Raw genomic sequence first — 20,266 nt, 5'->3', positions numbered from 1 at the left:
ACCAGGGTTACCCCAGCCTGGAGCAGCCGCGGGGCCTGTGGACCATGCTCAGGCCTCAGCCTGCCCCACGCCCGGCTGTGGCTGCCCGGACCTCCCTCTCCTGCCCGCCCACCTCCAGGAGAGGCGCCAGGCCGGCTCCTCACCAGTACATCTTCATGATCTCGTGCGTCGAGGGGCAGTAGCGGGCGTGGAGCTGGGCCAGCAGTGCCCTGGACGTGGCCTCGAAGCGCGTGCCCTGGCTCTTCTTGTTCCACACGTGGACAGCGTAGGTGGCATTGAGCAGCCGGGTCAGCTCCTCGGGCCTGACCTCCTCAAAGTACCTCTTCCAGCTCTGCCAGGGGACGGGGTAGAAGGCCTCCCGGGGCAGGGCGGTGACCCCGCGGCAAGTGTGGCTCTCCCCCAGGCTACGGATGGAGCACCACTTCTTGAAGACCCGCGTGAGCAGCTGGGGCCCCTGGTGGCCCCATATCCAGCCGTTGTAGTGGGCCACGAAGTCCCGCATGCACAGAGCCAGGAACTCGTGCTGCCGCTCGAAGGCCAGGAAGGCCCCGTTGAGGACGTAGCGGGACTGGGTGCCCAGCACGTTGGTCAGGTTCCTTAGGTTCTTGAGGACGATGAAGTCCGTGTCCAGGTAGATGCCGCCAAACTTCCAGAGCAGCGCGATCCTGGAGGCGTCGGAGAGCACGGGCAGCAGGTAGGGCTCCCAGCGCCGCCGCACGGCCCGGTACCAGGCTGCCAGCGGCGTGTCCCGGAACAGCTCCTCCAGGTCCAGCGGGAGCAGCTGCACGTTGGGGAAGCAGCCCAGAAGCGAGAGGCCCAGGTGCCGGGGCAGGGGCGCCTGGCCACCGGGAAGCCCCTTCATCAGGACCACCACCTGGGACTCGGGGTGGGTCCTGGCGGCCGACTCCACGGAGCACATGAACAGGAAGTTGGGGTTGGTCCGGTCTGAGGTCTCCAGGAAGAAGATGTTGCCTGGAGGGGGGGTGCTGGAGGACGGGGCTGGGGGCGTGAGTGGGGGGCAGGGGATGTCCACAGGCAGGCTATAGAGCTGCCCTTGGTCCTTGGGCTCTCCCACAACATGCCAGTAGATCATGACAGAGACAAAAAACGTGAACTTGAAGCCGATGATGAACAGGGTGCAGACCCGCTGCCTGGGGGTGCCCCGGAGTAGCCGCAGCAGGCAGTCGGAGGGCTTGGGCATGGTCTCCCCGATCACACAAGGAGCCTCCCGTGGGAACTGGCTGGTCTGCAAGAGATGAGCACCGTCATTCAGGCAGGCCACGCGCATCCCCAACCCGCTAGAGAAAGGCCTCCTGCGGCCGTCAGCCCGAGCAAGGCCAGTGTCCAAGCCCAGCGTCCGGGCGGATCCCAACCAGCCGGCTGCTCACCTGGGTTGGGAGCAGTGGGCCACAGACTTGCTCTCTGTAACAAACCCGTGACCCCGGAGGATGGTGTCACCTATGGTGTGTAGCCATGCAAGGACTCTCGGAAGTGACGGCCTTGCTACCCGACACACAGGCCTCTGCCTGGTGAGGCCTGTCTCCCTGGGCCTGCTGGGGTGGGCAGCCTGTCCTGTGAGAGCCAGCTCAGGCTGCCCTTAGATGCATGACCAGGGCAGATCCCCACAGGCCTCGCGGATGCTGAGCGTGAAGATGGCAGCTCAGGCGACAGCCTGTAACCTTTACTGGTACTACTGCCTCTGGACCCCCAGTCTTCCCTGGTGACCTTCATATGGCCAGTTGCTGAAACAAGTGGCTGGGAGAACAAGACAGGCTTGAGCCCTGTTCCCCAGGGCAGGGCGGGGTGAGCACCTGGGAGGCACAGGGCACCCAACCCTGCCTGAGCTGGCAGTGAGACCTGGGCAAGTCATCGAACTCGGAGCCTCGGTCTCCCATCTGCAGGACAGGAGCACTGGAGGCCACTGGAGAGTCACATTCTTTTATTCATTCAGTAGACACGAATCTTCCCCTACAGGCCAAGCGACTTCTTCCATGCGGGGGCCATGCTCATCTCCGACTTCCAGATGAGGAAAGGGAGGCACGAGACTCTCCAAACCTCACCTGGAGTCCCAGAGCCACAAGTGGCAAGGCTGGGGACCATGAGCTCACAGCTGTACCACCTGCCTGGAGGGGGCACAGGAAGGTGCCCAGTGTGTCAGAGGCACTTGGACACAGTGCCCTGTTCCATAGTCACTACTAACAGCAACTGACCTCCTTATTCCACACCACGTTTACAACCCTTGGAAAGTCCCAGGAACACCTGCATCATTTTTCTTTAAGGGCTAAGAAACATGGGCACAAAGGGGTAGAGAGACGGCTCAGGCTGGATGCTAACAGGAGCTGGGAATCAGCTCCCTCCCAGGACAACTGGAAACTTCAAGTGGCTGCCCCACCGCTTGAGGGTGGTGCTGGGAGCTTGGGGCTTGAGCAATAGGCTGGACTCCCTGGGGTGGAGGGCAGGGAAGCTCGACCACTTCTCTGGTTGCAACTGACCAGCCTGGGCAGCCCACTGCAGAGAGGCCGGGATCTGCGCAGTCTGCAGGCCTCCTGGAGACATGCCCGGCTCAGCAGCTGGCCTTCTCCGACAACGGGACCGTGGCCTTTCCACACACTCTTGACGCCTGCACGTTCATCTGCAAAAGATGGCAAGAGACAGAGTGAGGCGGGCTGCAGGCTGTCTTGTTCCCTTGCTCAGCCCTGCAGGGAACGCTTGCAGGGTCAGGCCCTGTGCTGGGCCTGGGAGCAGGAAGGAATTGGACAGAGGCTCCCCTGCAGGAGCTCTGGGCCTGGTGGGGGACATTTGGAAACAGATGGGACAATAGGATCAATGACTCCCCAGGGGAAAAGACATTTGGACGGAGCACCAGGGTGAGAAGGCAGAGTGTGTTGGATGGAGGAGGCAGAGGCGGGTCTGCAGCTCCACAAGACTCACGGCACAAGAGTGGAGTGTGGGGGACCCTCTCTCCCCAGTGCCCAGCAGGGCGCCAGCACACAGTATGCACAAAGGAAGTCAGTAGTTCACTGGCTCATCATCTCGCTCTCTCATTGACTGGCTCACACCTGGCAGCCAGAGAGATGCTTTAGAAGTCAGAGCTGGGCGCAGGGGCCAAGGGCAGAGGATCACTTGAGCTCAAGAGTTCAAGATCAGCCTGGGTAAGATAGCCAGAGCTCATCTCAAGAAGCCAGAGTCAGCCCGGCACTGTGGCGCACTCCTGTAATCCCAGTGGCTTGGGAGGCTGAGGTAGGAGGATCAAGAGTTCAAAGCCAGCTTCAGCAATGGTGAGGCGCTAAGCAACTCAGTGAGACCCTGTCTCTAATAAAATACAAAACAGGGCCGGGGATGTGGCTCAGCGGTAGAGCACCCGCCTTGCACGTGTGACGCACTGGGTTCAATCCTCAGCACCACAGAAAAATAAATAAAGTATTTTGTCCAACTACAACTAAAAAAAATTAAAAAAAAAAAAAAAGTAACAAAATAGGGCTGGGATGTGGCTCAGTGGTTGAGTGACCCTGAGTTCAATCCCCAGTACCAAAAAAAAAAAAGAAGCCAGAGTCAGGCCCCACTGCTGGAGGCCCACCACCAGGCCCTGCGCGTGCCCCCCCCCCCAAGTCCCACCTCTGCTCTAGCCACACGGGGCCTCCAGCTCTGACTCAGGTCTCACGTAGCCACCACCATGGGGCCCTGGCACCTGCCACTTCCCTGCTCAAAACGCTCTCTCCACAAGTGTTCTCACGGCTCTTCTCAGACCTTCACCCCCAACTCCTCTCCTCACGGAGACCCACCCTAAAATTCCAAGGCCGCCATCTGAGAGCCCTGCTGCAGCCGACCCTCCGGGCGCACATCCTGACTCGCGTCCCCCCTCTTCCTTGTTTCGCCCCTGTGCTTGGAACAGGGCTCCATGGGGCAGGTGTGTTGGGTCCAGGACTGTGCCTGGCTCTCGAGGTAGACTCCACAAGGGCTGAGTGGGAAGGCTGGGGCGCAGCACCCATGGAGCACGCCGAGGCCCGGGTTCCATGGAGAGCGAGTCAATGGACAGGGTGGACCAGGGGGCGAGTGAACAGGGAGCCGTACCCCACAGGTCCTGGAGACAGAGCCCACTTCCCCGTCTTGTTCCTGCAGGGAGGGAGGCTAGTTTGGTCCTGAGCATTTTTAACCTAATGTGAGCCACACTGCTAGGTGGGACAGACAGGTGGACGGACAGCCGGGAAGCCTCAAGCAAGGCCTGGCTGCTTGGGACCCTTGTGCCAGAAGGATCTGAGTCCACCGCGGGGTGGGCGGGGGCTAGGTCTGACACGGGGACAGGAAATGCTGCCCGCACCCTCGCCTGACCATGGCTGGGGGTGCCAGGCTCGGGTGGCACCATATATGGTGCCGGAGCCCATGACCCAGGAATAGAAGCTGTGTATGGGGCCAAGTTGGCCACAGCCCAATACCCGAGTGACCTCAGGCTCAAAGCATGCTCTTGGTCCCCTAAATGGGCTTTGTAGCTGTGGCACAAGTCCTGGTCCTTGTCAACCGGGCCTGGAACACCCCTGCCACCTCCTCCTGCCTCCAGGCTTCTGGCCCTGTGGCCAGCGAGCGAGTTAACCTTGTCACTTTGGGCCCTTCCGCGGCTCCCTGTTGGGAGGACCCCCACTCCCATGATTCATCTCAGGTAAGAGCCAAGGGTGAGCAGAGCGAGGTGGTGGAGAGGCCTGGACCCACCACGGGGAGTGTGGACACCGGGGCCAGGCCCCAGCACAGGGAGAAGCTTTCTAAGCTGGCGGTCAGCACCTCTCAGGGCCCGCATCCACGTCTGCTTCCCCAGGAAGAGCCCCTCTGGCCCTCTCTGGGCTCCCATGTCCAGCCTAGCTCAGGCCAGCCCTGGCTGACCGTGGCCCAAAAGCAAAGTCATGGGGATGGTCAGACCCGTCCACAGCAAGCCCCACGAACCCCGCCTCCACGCTGAGTGGCTCCCCGAGTGCCAGCGCTGGGCCCTGGGAGAGCCAGATGTCCTGATGGGGACATGGAGAGGGAAGGGGACTCAGTCAGGCAAGGGAAGAGCAGGGCCTCGGGCCTCGGTCGGGGGGCCTCCACAGCTCCCTCTGCTCCCTGCGGGCAGTGTCTGCACTTTCATAACCTTCTGGAGGGACGCGAATCCCACCCCCCCCCAGTCTCCATCCAGCGAAGGGAGAGGAGAGAGGGCGGCCGGTTCTTAGTCAGGCTGGTGTCAACCTCCTGTGGCCGCCCAACAGATGGCCACAGACTTGGTGGCTTAACACTGACATTCTCTCACAGTTCCAGAGGGCAGGAGTCCAGCGTCAAGGTACCAGCAGGACGGCGTTCTCTCCTCAGGCCCCAGAAGGACCCTTCCTGCCTCTTTTGGCCCCTGTTGGCTCCGGGCATGGCGGGGCCTAAGGCTGCCCTGCGCCGGCTCTGCCGCCTTCTCACCCCCTTGTCCAGCGTCCCCTCGGTCTCTTTCGACACTCGCCATCAGACTCACAGCCCAGCTGGGTAATCAGGACGATCTCATCTCAGGACCCTTAATCACCTCCGCAAAGACGGCTTCCCACCGAGGTCACACTCGCAGGTGGGTCAGGACACCCGGACTGTTTCTGAAGCTCTGTTGGTCCCACCACGCTCCGCCCTGGAACCACCCTGAGAAGGGAGAAGGTCTGTCGGCAAGTCCCAGGTGGAGAAGCCGAGGCTGCGGCAGAGAGCGACCTCCTCATGTCACAAAGGATCAGAGGCACAGTGGGGTGAGGACCCAGGGCCTGACCCTGGAGCCCAGGGCTGCGTCCCTCTCCGTGCACCGATGTCTTGCAGTCATGGCTTCACGGGGCCCCTTCTCAGAGGGGCCCTCCTTGGCCACTTGGCCTGAGTGGCCACCCTCCGCCCCCTACTTCTGGTCACTTCGTGGGGTGGAAGCAGACTGAGACCAGGGGAGCCATGTATGGGGACTGAGTGTCCTGGGACTGTGAGGGTGAGGGCGCAGGACAGGCAGAGGGAGACCTGGGCCGAGGTGGCCCCATAGGAGCACTCAGAGCAGCCCCTCAAGAGACGGCAGTGAGGGCCACGCATTGGAAGCCTTTTCTCTGACAGGATGACCAGGCGGTTTCTTTGTGCAGATCTATCAAGGGGCCGGGAGGGAGGGACATTCAGGGAGCATGACCCTGTGGCCCTCTTACGCCCAAGGCCAGCAGCATGGAGCCTGGTCTGGCCCCTCCCTCTTTATCAGGACCCCCAATTCTCGAGATTGGACAGAGCACACGATCCGACCCCATAGTCACCCAGAGTCCCCAGGCCACATGCTTCACAGTTTCCCTTCAGATCAGGACTTGGTGTGGGCAGCCTGGGGGACAAGGACCCTGCTGACACTCCTGGGTTCCCCTCCCAGCCCTGCCACATGCCAGCAGGACAGGTCACCTCCCTGAGCCTCGAGTTCCTCATCTGTGGAGAGGGTGTACCCAGGCCCAGGCCGCCGGCTGCTGTGGGATTCAGTCTGGGGAGGGTCTCAGCCAGGCCCTGAGCTCAGGTGCGGGGTCCAGGGAGGACCCGGGCAGGGTGAGGGCAAGGGAGGCTCAGGCTCCTAAACCACCTTCTCTGCCGTCCTTGCTTCCAGGGCCCCACCCCCTTGGGACCATGTGGCCTTGATCTCCACTGACAGGGCAGCCCTCTGGGGACACAGCAAGGTGGGTGCCCTCCATGGCAGCAGAAAGGGTCCGAGGTGACGTGCCAGTGTCCTCCAGCAGACAGGCTGGTCTAGGTTTTCCCGCCGCGTCCATCCTTCCTTCTCTGTTGACAATACCCGGTTCCACCCCCGACACTGACCCCACTGTGGGCTTCCAGGATGGACACTCAGTTCAGGTCTGGCTGATGACTGCATTCCCTTGGCCACAGTGACGGGGTCAGGGAGGGACATCACCCAGGCCAGGCCAAGCAGAGGCACGCGCATTCTCATGGGGTCACTGAGCTGTGAGCCAGAATCAGGGACCTGCCAGGGTGCAGCTGGCCCCACGTCAAGCGTTGCCAACAGCTGGAGAGAAAGAGACCGGGTGGCTTGTCTGCACCTGAGCCCCACTGGACCCGAAGCCAGATGGCTCCTGGGCTCGTCCTGTCAGTAGAACATTCTCCTCCTCAGTTTGAGCCAATGTGCACTGGATTCCCACTCTCACAATCGTGAGTAATTTTACACACACAGGAATAGCAAGGACAGGGTCTCCTCCAGGGGCCACGTTCCAGGAACTGGACGCTTGAGTTAAAAGAGTGGTCAAGGGCCACTTTCGTTGGCCCATAAAGTGTGATTTCTTTTTACCAAGAAAAAGTATTTATATATTTTACCACAGAAAACAACCAGGACACTTTAAAACATTATCTGCGAGGCAGCACCCCAGGCTCCGGGCTTGGACTCAGCCTGGCTTTGAGTCCAGCAGAGCCAGCTGCTAGCGGGTGCTGACCAACGACCCCTGCCAAATGCGGACAATCACAGTGTCCTCGCAGAGTCCCAGGAGGCTTCGCGAGCTGCCTGGTAAACAGTGCCCAGGTGAGCGTGTCAGTGCCCAGGTGAGTGTGTCAGTGCCCAGGTGGGCACAAGCCCACGCCAGGCCTCTGCTCGTACAGAGCTTAGTAAGAGCCTGGGCTGCTGGGGACACGTGGGTCGGGGAGGACCTGGGATTTCATAAACACAAGGCAGAAGTGTGGGGGCACTCTGGGGACCACGCCTTCCTGTCCTGAAGCACAAGGCGCTGGCCAATCACTACAGTTCAGGTCCCAGCTCGGAGAGCAAGGCGGTCTTTAGTGGAGGCTACCCCTGGGGTTGAGTCACATTCACCTGTCCCTTGTCGTCCTTTATGGACAGAACTTTCTAAGAACAGTGTCCCCCCCAAATAAAAGCTCACCTCCGAATGTGCTTCCCTCTCTCGTCGGCCTCCAGTGACTTTCTCTTGCTCTGCCTTTTGGGGAGCTTGAGGCCGAGGGCCGGGGAAAGCCGTCCTGGAGCCTGTGTAAAGGTAATCTGTGTCTGCGTTTATTTTGCATCACCCCTAATTCAACGAGCGACCTTAGTTCAGCGCCTGCGCTGGACGGGGGTGGCGCGGAAGCTCTTGGGGGCTCACTGTAGCCAAGGCTACACCAAACCAGAGACGACCTGGTCTAACCTGCCACTGAGGAGGCTGCGGGCGGGAGCGGCAGTGTCGGCCTCCACAGAGAACTGGTGGCGGCAGGCCTAGAACGTGGCGCTCAGGTCAGCACCGAGTGACCAGCCGTCGGAGCTGCGCGCACCCCACACCTCCAGCCACGACTCTGCCCACAGGACCCAGCTCAGAGGCAGTGGGGGACCGGCTCATGGCCTCCATCCCTCACCTGTGCAAGTGGAGACTGGCTCTGCCTGACCACTGTGTCCCCTTTACCTGCTCCCATGGGAGTGGGGACTGGAAGTCTGGGCCAACACATATGGGAGAGGGGCCCTGGGTGGAGCGAGACCCTGAGAGAGCACACATGCTCACGAGCACACACAGGAGCTGGTGGGAGACAGCACAGATGGGCCCTTCTCAGAACCTTCCCCAAGTTCAGGGGAGAGGAGGCTCAAAAATAAATGATGGAGGGCTGGGGCTGCAGCTCCGTGGCAGAGCGCTTGCCTAGCACGTGTGAGGCAGGGTTCAAAGTCTCAGCACCAGATAAAATAAATAAATAAAGGTATTGTGTCCATCTACAACTAAAAAAAAATAAATAAATAAAAATTAAAAAAAAAACAAACGATGGAGCCGTGTGTGGAGCTGCACACCTGTAACCTCAGTGACTTGGGAGGCTGAGGCAGGTGGATCGCAAGTTCAAGGTCAGCCTCAGCAACTTAGCAAGACCCTAAGCAATTCTGTGAGACCCTGTCTCAAAAATAAAAAGGGCTGGGGACATGGCACAGTGGCAGAGTGCCCCGGGGTTCAATCCCCAGTAACAACCACAACAGAAAAGTAAATGATGGAAACTTCCGCTGACTCTGTCAACCAGCCCTCACTCAAGACCTTCGCACTCTACCCCAGTGCCCTCCTGTTCTTCTCTCCCCAGGGCTCCCTGTCCCTCTGGGCCTCCCCCTGCTGCCCTTCTAGACGGGTTCCACCCACATTTCCCTTCCTCTTGGCAAGGGCAAGCATTGTTCATGGGATAAGTCACTGAGCAGGGACCCAGGCTTCCAGAAACACAAGGATCTCAGAAAGAAAGTCCGGAGACCAGGAAAGATCACAGCCTCCAGAATCCCAATCCAGGTGCTCCGACAGTGGTCCTGCTACTAACTGGCAATGTGACCTCAGGCCTATCTCTGTCCCTGGGGCTTAGTGTTTTTTTCTCCATAGAGATAAGGGGTAGGTTCTGGTCTCACAGCACTGGTCCTCCTGGGTGGGAAAATCAACACCCAGAGTTTCCAAAGGCCACTTGGAGGGTCCGCCGTCCTGTTTCCAACCCACCTGCCCACCCACAATCTTTTAGGGCATGAATAGACTATTTCTACTTAAGAAGTAAGAGTGGGGGCTGGGGTGGGCTCAGCAGCAAAGCGCTTGCCTAGCATGTGTGAGGCACTGGGTTCGAGTCTCAGCACCACATTTAATAAATAAATAAAGGTTCATCAACATCTAAAAAAATATTTAAAAAAAAAAAGAGTGGCAACTCGTGGAAGTGACAACTTGTAACAGGGCTGTTTCAGAGCAGTGGTTACAAAGTGTGCTTGCTCCAAAGCCTTTAAGGAGCTCCAACCACAAAATCAAGCACAGAGGGTTTGCTCTGTGGGTAGCTCAGACAGAAAATGCGGGGTGTGGGCAACGCAGGGAGAAGCTGCTTCAAAACCAAAAAAAAAAAACCCTTTAAAAAGTAATCCCAGCCCCAAGGAAAGAACAGAAAGTCATGATACAAGTGCTGGAGATGAGTCGGGCAAATTGAAAGGTATCTGATGAGGACCCTAGTGAGAACTGATAGATCTCAAGGGGGAAAAAAATGCAGAAGACCAAGCCATCTCCTAGACCAGACTGCAAGGAGGACACGGGAGAACTGACTCCATGATCTGAGCAGCAGCGCCCGTCTGCAGTCCTGGCTACTTGGGAGGCTCAGAGAGGAGGATCGCTCCAGCCAGGAGTTTGAGGCTAGTCTGCGCAGCACCGAGACCCCATCTCAAAAAAGAAAAGAGCGCAGGGGGCAGGGAGGTATGGACAAAATCAAACAGGTAATCAGACATAAAAGAATCCAAGAAGGAAAAAATAATAATAACAAGATGGATCCAGGAACTCTGTCCAAGAGACCCAACACACGCACAACTGGAGACCCCGGAGCAACTGACAGAATCAACGTTCACAATTATAACTCAGGAAAATCCGATTTTATGAGTCAAAGAAGGACACCATGTACTAGCAAAAACAGGGACGCCAAGTGGCACATCCCCAACGGTGTAGCACAATCACTGGACTTTAAAGATACGAGACAAAAAGATGGAGTCATCATGACACCAAGAGAAGGGGTCTGCCTCAGGCTGCTGGACAGAGAGCCAGGGGCAGGTCCTCCAGGTCCCCAAGGAAAAGAAGTCTGAGCCAGAGATTCGGCCATTCTGTTCCCGGCCCGGAGGGTTGAGTGCCCACAGTTTGGAGATGCGGGGGGCCTGGGCCACTCAGACCACATCACTCCCACGAGCCCCGAGAAAAACAGAGGGACAAGCTTTGGCAAAAGCACTGGGTGTATTTCACTCCAGATCAAGAAAGTGGGGGACAGTAGCAATGAGGATGACAGAATAGAAGGAGGACGTTACACAGTCAATGTAGAAATGACACGGCCAAGACCAGACTGGCAGGGGCCGGCGGGGCCGGTGGGGCCAGTGGGGACAGCAACAAGCGATCGCTGTGTCCTATTTAACTGCTGGGACAAAAGCTGAAAAAGCCACCAGTGGACGTTTAGGCACCTTTAAGGTGCAAAGATGACCACAGTGAGGGGTGATGCCACCTTATTGAATTTGATACACCAGTGTTTATAAGATGCATTGTTAAGTTATGTGACTCTAAAAAGTTGAAAATGCTGCTAATCACACCAGGACGCTTCGGCTTACAACATAGAATTTAAAAAAAAAATTTTTTTAGTTATAGTTGGGCACAATACCTTTATTTTATTTTATGTGGTGCTGAGGATCGAACCCAGCACCTCGCATGTGCTAGGTAAGCGCTCTACCGCTGTGCTACAGCCCCAGCCCCATATAGAATTTTTTTTAATGTTTATTTTTTAGTGGTAGTTGGATACAATACCTTTATTTTATTTATTTAATTTTATGTGGTGCTGAGAATTGAACCCAGGACCTCGCATATTTGAGGCCAGTGCTCTACCGCTGAGCCACAACCCCAGCCCCTAGAATTTTTATTTAGAAAGAAATATTCTTTTTCTTCCCCAGAGTGCTGGGCCTCCTGGAGGCTGGACGGACACTGTCCCCTAAGCTGAAGCCTGATTCCTCTGAATGACTTTGGCTCAGGTGGGGGCATCCACCGCCACCTCCCACAGCAGCAAGTGCCTGGGTAATCAGCTGTGGCTCCCTCCTGGCCCCAGGACTACTGCCCAAGCTGCGGATACTCTCCTGCCCCCGGCATTGCATGCGTGGGCAAGGGTGCCGTCCTGAAGGCTGCCGGACACAGCTCCCAAAGGGGTGAGTGTAGAAACACCCACCGCTACAGAACCTCTCAACCGAGCAGCTAAAATGAGACCCGACAAGAGAAAGGCAGCGGGCAGCAAGAGACACAAGTGTTAGTCACAAAAGAAAAACACGGACATGTTGAAAGAGGGAGCTGGGATCAGTACAGACCCAGATACAAACATAACAGTCACCACTAAAACAAAATGCTGGAGAGACCAAAGACAGCTGCCAATAAATATAGAGGATGAACTCGCCTGTATTTAAGAAGAAAAAGTGTGTTTCTTGTTTTTTTTTTTTTGGGGGGGGGGTGGTGGTGGTGCTGGGAATCAAACCTAGGGCCCGTTATCACTGAGCTACACCCCCAGCCCTTTTTATGTTTTGAGACAGGGTCTCCCTAAATCACCCAGGTTGGCCTTGAACTTGTGATCCTCCTGCCTCAGTGTCCAAGATGTTTAGATTAGATCCCAAGCAAAACCCAATTTGATGCTGCATTCAAATGAAGTGATTTAGAATGGTTCAAAGTAAGAGCAGGAGCAAAGGTGTGTAGACAAAAACAAACTGGGTTGGGTTGGTGACACATGCCTGTAATCCCAGCAGCTTGGGAGGCTGAGGCAGGAGGGTCATGACTTCAAAGCCAGCCTCAGCAACTTAGTGAGGCCTAAGCAACTCTGTGAAAACCTGTTTTTAAATAAAATACACAAAAGGGCTGGGGACATGGCTCAGTGGTTAAGCCACCCCAACCCCTTCAATCCAAAAACAAACCAACAAACTGGCATCATGCTCTGTTCATGAAAGACAAACATGACTTAATGAGCCATAGAAGACAATCTATAATGCTAATGGTATAATTCATAGTCAAAGGGCCAGGCAGTCAGGGTAATGGTCCCAATTAAGGTCTCAAATGTAAAGAACAGGAGGCTCACTGGTGAGAACATTCTAGCAACTCCTTTAGGAAATGGAAGGTGGGGGTGAACCCCAAAGGGAGTTAGTTATAGGCAGGATTAAAACTCAAAGTCTCTGGGACACAGCCAATGCCCAGATACTTTCCCAATACCTGTTTCACATAATCAATGCTCAAATGCAAATGCTCTCCGAGGTTAACACACCAAAATGGGTTTTCGGCTTAGGGGACAGTGTCCCGCCCTGGGGGAGTTCCCTCTCTCTTAAATAAAACCCACTCAGTTCACTCTTGCCTTCTGTTATTACTCATGGATTTCATTCTTCAAGTTTACAGACAAGAACCCAAAGGGAAACTGGCAAACCCAGAGTGAGTCTCATCTCACACTCTGGTTTCTGCAGCAATTTTGAAGAAGCAAGTCCAGGGACACCAAGATAAACAGATTAAAGCACACGAGGGGAATGTTCACCTCACTTCTCACAGTCCAAGAAACATTAAAGAGAACAAACCTAAATGAGAATTCAGAAGACCTCATTAAAACAATCACTGAGATACCACAATATTTCAAATCCTCTATCCCAATAATAGAGAATGTACTTTCTTTTCAAGATTTGAGATAAGGGATCATTCATGACAATTGGCTACATACCAGTCCACAAAGAAAAATCTCAATAACATCCAAAAATATGTTTTAAAAAACATATAATCACAAGAGTATAATTAGTTTAAAACTCGGAAAAAAATTTTTTTAAATACCTTGGGGTAACTTTTAGATCACAAAGAAAATACAAACTGAATTTGTGGTATGCCTATAAATTAAGAATACTCAAAATACTACGTAGCCAGGCACAGTGGTGCACACCTGTAATCCCAGCGATTCAGGAGACTGAGACAGGAGGATTGCAAGTTCAAGGCCAGCCTCAGCAATTTAGCAAGACCCTAAGCAACTTAGTGAGACCCTGTCTCAAAAACAACGAAACAAAACATTAAAAGGCAAAGCTCAGTGGTTAAGCACCCCTGAGTTCAATTCATGGTAGCAAAAAAGAAACAGTACAAACTATGTAACCAAATCTATAGGCTACAACTACAAGAATAATAATCAGAAGGATATTTTGTATCCAATACATGTAAATCAAACAGAAAGGATAAAGATAAATAAATGAAGTGCAGCCTAAAAATGCTAGGAAAAGAACCATAAAATAAACAGAAATAATTAATAAGGATTAAAGCAGAAATAAGCTGGGCATGGGAGTGCACACCTATAATTTCAGTGACTCTAGAGGCTGAGGCAAGAGGTTCACAAGTTCAAAGCCAGCCTGGGCAACAGCAAGACTACCCCCCTCCAAAATAAAAAAATAAAAAGGGGTGGAAATGTAGCTCAGTGGTGGAATCCCCCTGTGTTAAATCCCAAGTACTTCAATAAATAAATATTTTTAAAAAGAAAGAAAGAAATGCCAAATGAAAAAATAACCAAAGAGCAGTGAATTTTTTAAAAAATAAAATAGTACTTTCTAAGGGCTGGGGTTGTGGCTCAATGGTATGGTGCTTGCCTAGTACATGTGAGGTCCTGGTTCGATCCTCAGCACCACGTAAAAATAAATAAATAAAATCAAGGTATTGTGTCCAACTTAAAAAAAAAAAGATATTTAAATTAAAAAAATAGTACTTTCCAAATAAAATGTAAAACCTGAATAAAATAATTTCTAGACAAATGAAATAAATACATCAAAACTGATCTCCAAAGAGAGTCTAAACAGGCTGAGGTCTATTTAAGAAATAAAATTGTTAAGAAAAAAATACAACTGGGCTGGGCGCGGTGGCACGAGCCTGTAATGCCAGCAGCTGGGGAGGCTGAGGCAGGAGGATCACAGTGTCAGCAAAGTGGAGGTGCTGAGCAATTCAGTGAGACTCTGTCTCTACATAAAGTACAAATCAGGGCTAAGGATGTGGCTCAGTGGTGGAGTGCCCCTGATTTCAATCCCTGGTCCCACCCCCCCCCCAAAAAAAATAATAAATTGTAGAAGAGCCACCATTACTAAAGAAAAGCATCAGGGCAAAACATTTTTTTAAATTAATTTATTTGTTTTTTGGGCACTGGGGATTGAACCCAGGGCTGCTCTACCACTGAGCCACATCTCCAGCCCTTTTAATTTTTTTGAGACAGGGTCTTGCTAAATTGTTAGAGGCTGGCTGTAAGGATGACCTTAACCTAAGAAGGGCTTTAGCTTAAGTAACTCCATTTTGAAATAAAAGTGCAGTCCCCACCAGGCACGCCTATGGAGCCCTCCAATAGGGTCATCATCGTAGCCTGGTAAAATAAGTCACTTGCCATTTGCCTTCACATTGATAAAGGCTAAAGGTGAGAGATCAGGGCAGAGACCACCAGACCAGATGGCTTGACCTCAGAACAAAAGACCTCAATGAGAAACCCAGTAACAGCTGATAGGGATTGAAAGGGGGGTCAGAAGCCCCAAAATTTAGCATAAATGATGGAGCAAATGAAGAGACATTCGGCCAGCCGTCACTGATGCCCACAAGCCTGAGAGCCTGAGGAGGACCTGGGCTGACATCCCAGCTCTTCTCATCTGCCTGATCCTCTGCATCGTCCTCGCCACCCTCAAACTCTGCAGCAGCCTCCAACTCTGGTGAGACAAGGACTTCTCCTTATGACCACCTCCTCAGCCAGCCGTCAGCTCCACCCCAGGAGAACCCTCTGTCGGTTCCCACCCTGGTCGCTGCGGTCTCGCTGCGGTCTGAGTGAGGGTGCATCTGCTAGACTTCTTCAGGCTTTAAACCTGGCACTTGAGCTCAGCACGCGGAGGGAAGGTCTGCACAGGTCTGTCATGGTGAAGTGTGTTTGCAGTGCTTAGCGTTAACTTAGAATTGTTTGCTTTGAATTGTGTCTATTGCAGTGCACAGGATTAAGGATAGTCATTCCTTGATTAAGAACCTATAGAGTGAAATTGTGTCGAGTGATTTGAGTAAATAAAGCACTGAAAAGGGCAGAAGCTCATGGACGTGCTTTATCTCTCCCCTCCACTGCAGACGTCCTGCTTTTGCCCATCAAAACACTGGCCTTGTACCATTGATCTTCTGCCTTTGCCTCCTGAATCCCTGGGATTGAAGGCACCTACCACCAGGCCAACTGAGCAAGACATTTAAAAAATTTTTTTTTGTAGATGTAGATGGATAAAATACCTTTTATTTATTTATTTATTTTTATGTGGTGCCAAGGATCAAACTCGGGCCTCACACGTGCAAAGCAAATACTCTGCCACCGAGCTCCAGATCCAGCCTCGAGCAACACATTTTTAGGAGGAATTCTCCAGACTCTTAAATAACACAGAAAATTTAAACTGCTCTGTAACAAAATATAGGAAGGAAATTTTTTTCTAAAAAATTCTAAGTACAGTAGGGATACCAAAACCTGACAAAGACTGTACCAAATACTCTATTTTTCAATTTTTAAAATGAATATTATAATAAAGATCCTAAATAAAATGTAAGCAAATTGGCCTGGGGATGCAGCTCGGGAGTAGAGCACTTGCCTAGCATGGAGGAGACCCTTGGGTTCAATCCCAAGCACTGCAGATAAACAAACATAAACCAAGCAAACAGAATTCAGCAGCATGTCATATGAGAATAAAAAAAAACATCCAATCCAAACGGGGTTTATACCAGGATGGTTTGGTATTAGGAACTCATTAACATAATTAATCAGCCTAATAGATCTAAGTAGAAAAATCATCTGGCTAGCCCCAGTGACTTTAAAGATATTTTGAATAAAATCAACAGCATTTGCTTTTGTTAACTTAGAAACTAATGAACATTTCCTCAACAAAGTTACACAGAACACCACAAAGGTCAGAAGCCAGATTCACACTCAGGGACTTGAGATCAATCTGGGGTCAGGAAAAAGCAAGACTCCACCCCTGACCACTGTGCTGAATGCACTCACCAAAGCCACTTGACAACAGGGAGAAATCAGAGGCAAACGCTGGAAGAGAAATAGTTAAAGCTGCTCTGTTCTTGCCTGGGGCGCAGTGCCTGTAATCTCAGAGACTTGGGAAGCTGAGGCAGGAGGATCACAAGTTCAAAGCCAACTTACTGAGGCCTTGTCTCAAAATAAAAATTTTAAAGGGCTGGGGATGTGATTCAGTAGTTAAGTGCCACTGGGTTCAATCCCAGGTACAAAAAAAAAAAAAAAGAAAGAAAGAAAAAAGTCAACAAAAGGTGTTTGAAATCTATGTGAGAAAATTCTTAAAAAGTAAACTTGAACAAAGGGAAAGACAAACTGTACTTCTGGACAGAAGGCTCAGCTCTGAGCCAATTTTCTGAGCCAATTTATAAATCATATGTGATTGTGAAGTTAGACAACTGAGTATAAAGTTGATATAGAAAAATAAACAGGCAAGAATCTACAGAGACTCTGAGGAGGAAGGAGCGGCCGGCCCTGGTGATATGAAAACACCCCTATAAAGTTTCAATGACTTAAGCCACACAGCCTTGGCATATGATCAGAACACAGACCAACGAAGCAGGAGAACTCACAGAAGCGATAGGGCGCATTCAGGTACAAAGGAAGCAGCTCTCAGACCAGAAGGATAAAATGGGCCTTTGAACATGAGGTCTTGGGCCACTGGGATAGCCCGGCTCACACCTCAGAACCTGCCCCAGGATCAACTCCAAATGTAAACATTAAACCCATAAAAGTATAGAACAAAACATGAGAGAAACTTGTTTATAACTTTGGGGTTGGGAACGTTTTGTTAATTTGGCCATAAATTCAGAAGCCATAAAAGAAAAGATGAATGGACATGACCCCTGGAAACAAGTCTCTCTACACTCCCCAGACCCCAAACAACTGCCGTTCAGTGAGACGCCTCCAGAGCTCCGGAAGGACTCAGGGACAGGTGCACCTGGAGCACAGAGCGCTGATTTTCCTAATGAACAAAGAGTTCCCAGAAATCCAAGAGAAAAAGACCAACCCCCGAAAAGAAAATGGGCAAAGGACAAATCACAGACATGCAAAATGCGACTCTTAAACAAGTGAGCAAGACCAAGGATCTTTATAAGTCAGAGAGATGCAAATGGAAAGGCTGAGATAGCATCTCTCACCTATCTGATGGGCAAAAACCCCAGCACTTGCCAACACATTCTTCTGGCAAGGCCAAGGGCAAGAAGCCATCATCATGTGGTGGGCAGGCCACATGGTGCCACTCAGCAGAGAGGGCAGCTGACCCTCCACCAAAATTACACAGGCATTTCCTCCAGCAGTGAGCCCTCCCACGCTGGGAACTTACAACACAAGGGTGACATTTGTACAAGGTCACAAATTTGTTTGCAATTGTGAAAGATTAGAAAACTCAAGGGCTTTCTTGAGAAGCTGAGTCAATAAACAATGACAAGCTGATACCGTAGAGAGTAATGTCAGGGCCCCAAGGCTGCTTTGACTCACTGTTAGGTCCTTGCTCTCACCTCCCACCCTGACCCTAGCACATAATATGTGCTAAGGCACATAGTTTGAACAAATGAGTAAATAATCCTTATCCTGTCCACAAAACCAGGATCAAATATGATAACTAAACCAGAGCAAGCTATTTGCAAACTATAAATCATGTCCAAATGCAAATTTTAGCTGTTAGAAAATGTTATTAATATATCCTGCCTTACCATCTAAGGGTACAAAATAAGGTCACATGCCTTTTACTCTCTCTCTTGAAGTACCTGAGTATTCACCAGTCTCAAGAGTACCTTTCTTGTTTCCTTAAGGCTATCCCATCCTCCTCAGGTCACCCCAGGATCTACATGGGAGGCTGGACTTTAGATCAGGCTTAGGCAGTGAGGTTGTGCATTCCTTTAATCCCAACTACTAGGGAGGCTGAGGCAGGAGGATTGCAACGTCAAGGCCAGCCTGGGCAACTTAACAAGACCCTCTCTCAAAATAAAAAATATATTTTTAAAAAGGGTCTGGGGGAAGGGGTGGGGTTGTGGCTCAGTGATAGGGTGCTTGCCTAACATGTGACGCACTGGGTTCGATTCTCCAACACAACATATAAATAAATGAATAAAAGTCCATCAACATCTAAAACAAACATTAAAAATAAAAGGGTCTGGGGAAGTAGCTCAGAGGTAGAGGGTTCCTGGGTTCAATCCCCAGTACCACCAAAAAAGATTAGGCGGTTGTGGTTGGCTTCCTAGGCGCAAGATGAAATCACTCTCACTGACTTTTATGCTAGATAAGGGAGAAATAGTTACCATGAATCTGGGCTCCTATCCATTCCCTCTGGACCCAGGCACACGGCCAGGTGCATAACACAGTGCTCTGGTGGCCACATAGATGAGTCTTCTGTCCCTTGCTCTGCCCAGAGATCGTAGAGAAGCAAGCAGCAGGCAAAGATCTTCATCAGACAAACGCACACCTGGTGGGGAAACGCCATGCAAAGCGAACCTAAAATTTTCAGCCTGAATTAGGAGAGTCCCGAGTTTGCTCTACTTGAAAAAAACGTTCATGTATTGCTTCACCTTCTCCTTTTCTTACTGTATTAAAGGTTAAAAATAGGTGTGAAGCTAGGTGCAGTGGCACATGCCTGTAATACAAGCAGCTCAGGAGGCTGAGGCAGGAGTATCATAATTTCAAAGCCAACCTTGGCAACTTAGGCCCTAAGCAGTTCACCAAGACCCTGTCTCAAAATAAAAAACATAAAGGGCGGGGGATGTGGCTTAAGGGTTAAACACCCCTGGGCTCAACCCCCAGTACCAAAACAATAATAATAATAATAATAAAAAAATAACAGGCAGCTAAAGAGACTGCCACCCAGCATCATGGTGACTGGATACTCCCATTCTTCACAATCTTCTGCTAAACGACAGCGGGAGCAAGGGTCCAGGTCTGCAGCCACATGACCAACTGGAGGACATGATGGGAAGTGAAGTAAGCCAGGTTTAGAAAGACAAATACCGTAAGTGCTCACTCATTTGTGGAAGCTGACAGTCCATCTCATAGAAGTGGGAAGAACAGAGGTCACTCGAGGCTAGGAAAGGGAAGGGGGAGGGGATGGAAGTAGATAACCAGGACCAAAATAAGTTAGAGAGGGGAATGCCCGTGGTGTTTACAGCACAGTAGTATAGCCCTGGTCTAGAACAGTTTGTGACATTTCACAAGGACTAGAAGAGTCCAAAGATTCCCAACCCACAGAAAGCATAAATGTTTGAAGCGATGCCAACGCTAATTGCTCTGATTTGATCATTACACACTGTATACAGGTGCTGAATGACATCACCATCCATCATATGTACAGACATCGTGAGTCAATTAGACATTTCTTTTTCAGTACTGCGGATTGAACCTAAAGACACTACACAACTGAGCCACATCCCCAGCCCTTTTTATCTGTATTTCCAGACAGGGTCTCACTAAGTTTCCCAGGCTGTCCTTGAGCTTGCAATCCTTCTGCCTCAGCCTCCCCAGTAGCTAGGGTTGCAGGTGTGTGCCACCATGCCTGGTCCAATTAAACAATTTAAAAATTAAAAAAAAAAAAAAAAAAAAGCTGAAGAAGCCGAGGCACAGCTGGGAAGCCCCGCAGCTGGGTTCAAAGGCCCTTTGCCAGGTGAAAGGGGTCCGCCCAGCTTGGTTCTCCTGGGGAGAGGGTTCAGTGTCATTGTGATAAAGAGCCAAGTGGAGGGAAGAGTTTAGCACCACGGAGGCTAACAGTGCCTGGCCCTTAGTGGGGCTCAGATGG

The 20,266-nt window shown here is 51.7% G+C and overlaps 1 protein-coding gene across 1 annotated transcript; it reads right to left on the bottom strand.

Moving 5' to 3' along the window:
- Nucleotides 1-51: 51 nt before the first annotated feature.
- On the bottom strand, nucleotides 52-18,931 carry A4galt (alpha 1,4-galactosyltransferase (P1PK blood group)). The gene is made up of 4 exons (XM_027954582.2): nucleotides 18,783-18,931; nucleotides 7,878-7,978; nucleotides 2,493-2,632; nucleotides 52-1,246 (listed from the first exon to the last, which is right to left on the bottom strand). Exons 1-4 carry the CDS (start codon nucleotides 18,929-18,931, stop codon nucleotides 140-142), a joined length of 1,497 nt encoding a protein of 498 aa, XP_027810383.1. The 3' UTR covers nucleotides 52-139.
- Between the last annotated feature and the right edge of the window lie 1,335 nt (nucleotides 18,932-20,266).

Source organism: Marmota flaviventris, chromosome 3, assembly GCF_047511675.1.
Source record: "Marmota flaviventris isolate mMarFla1 chromosome 3, mMarFla1.hap1, whole genome shotgun sequence".
NCBI classification, from domain to species: domain Eukaryota; kingdom Metazoa; phylum Chordata; class Mammalia; order Rodentia; family Sciuridae; genus Marmota; species Marmota flaviventris.
Note: the sequence above shows the minus strand (reverse complement) of the source record. Positions and strands in the feature narration are given on the sequence as shown.

Coding starts and splice junctions, on each gene's coding strand:
- A4galt (XM_027954582.2), bottom strand. CDS start 18,931: ATGAAGATCTTTGCCTGCTGCTTGCTTCTCTACGATCTCTGGGCAGAG. Junction 2,633..7,877: donor AGAGGGAAGCACATTCGGAG/GTGAGCTTTTAT, acceptor CATCTTTTGCAG/ATGAACGTGCAGGCGTCAAG. Junction 1,247..2,492: donor GCAGTGGGCTGCCCAGGCTG/GTCAGTTGCAAC, acceptor CATCTCTTGCAG/ACCAGCCAGTTCCCACGGGA.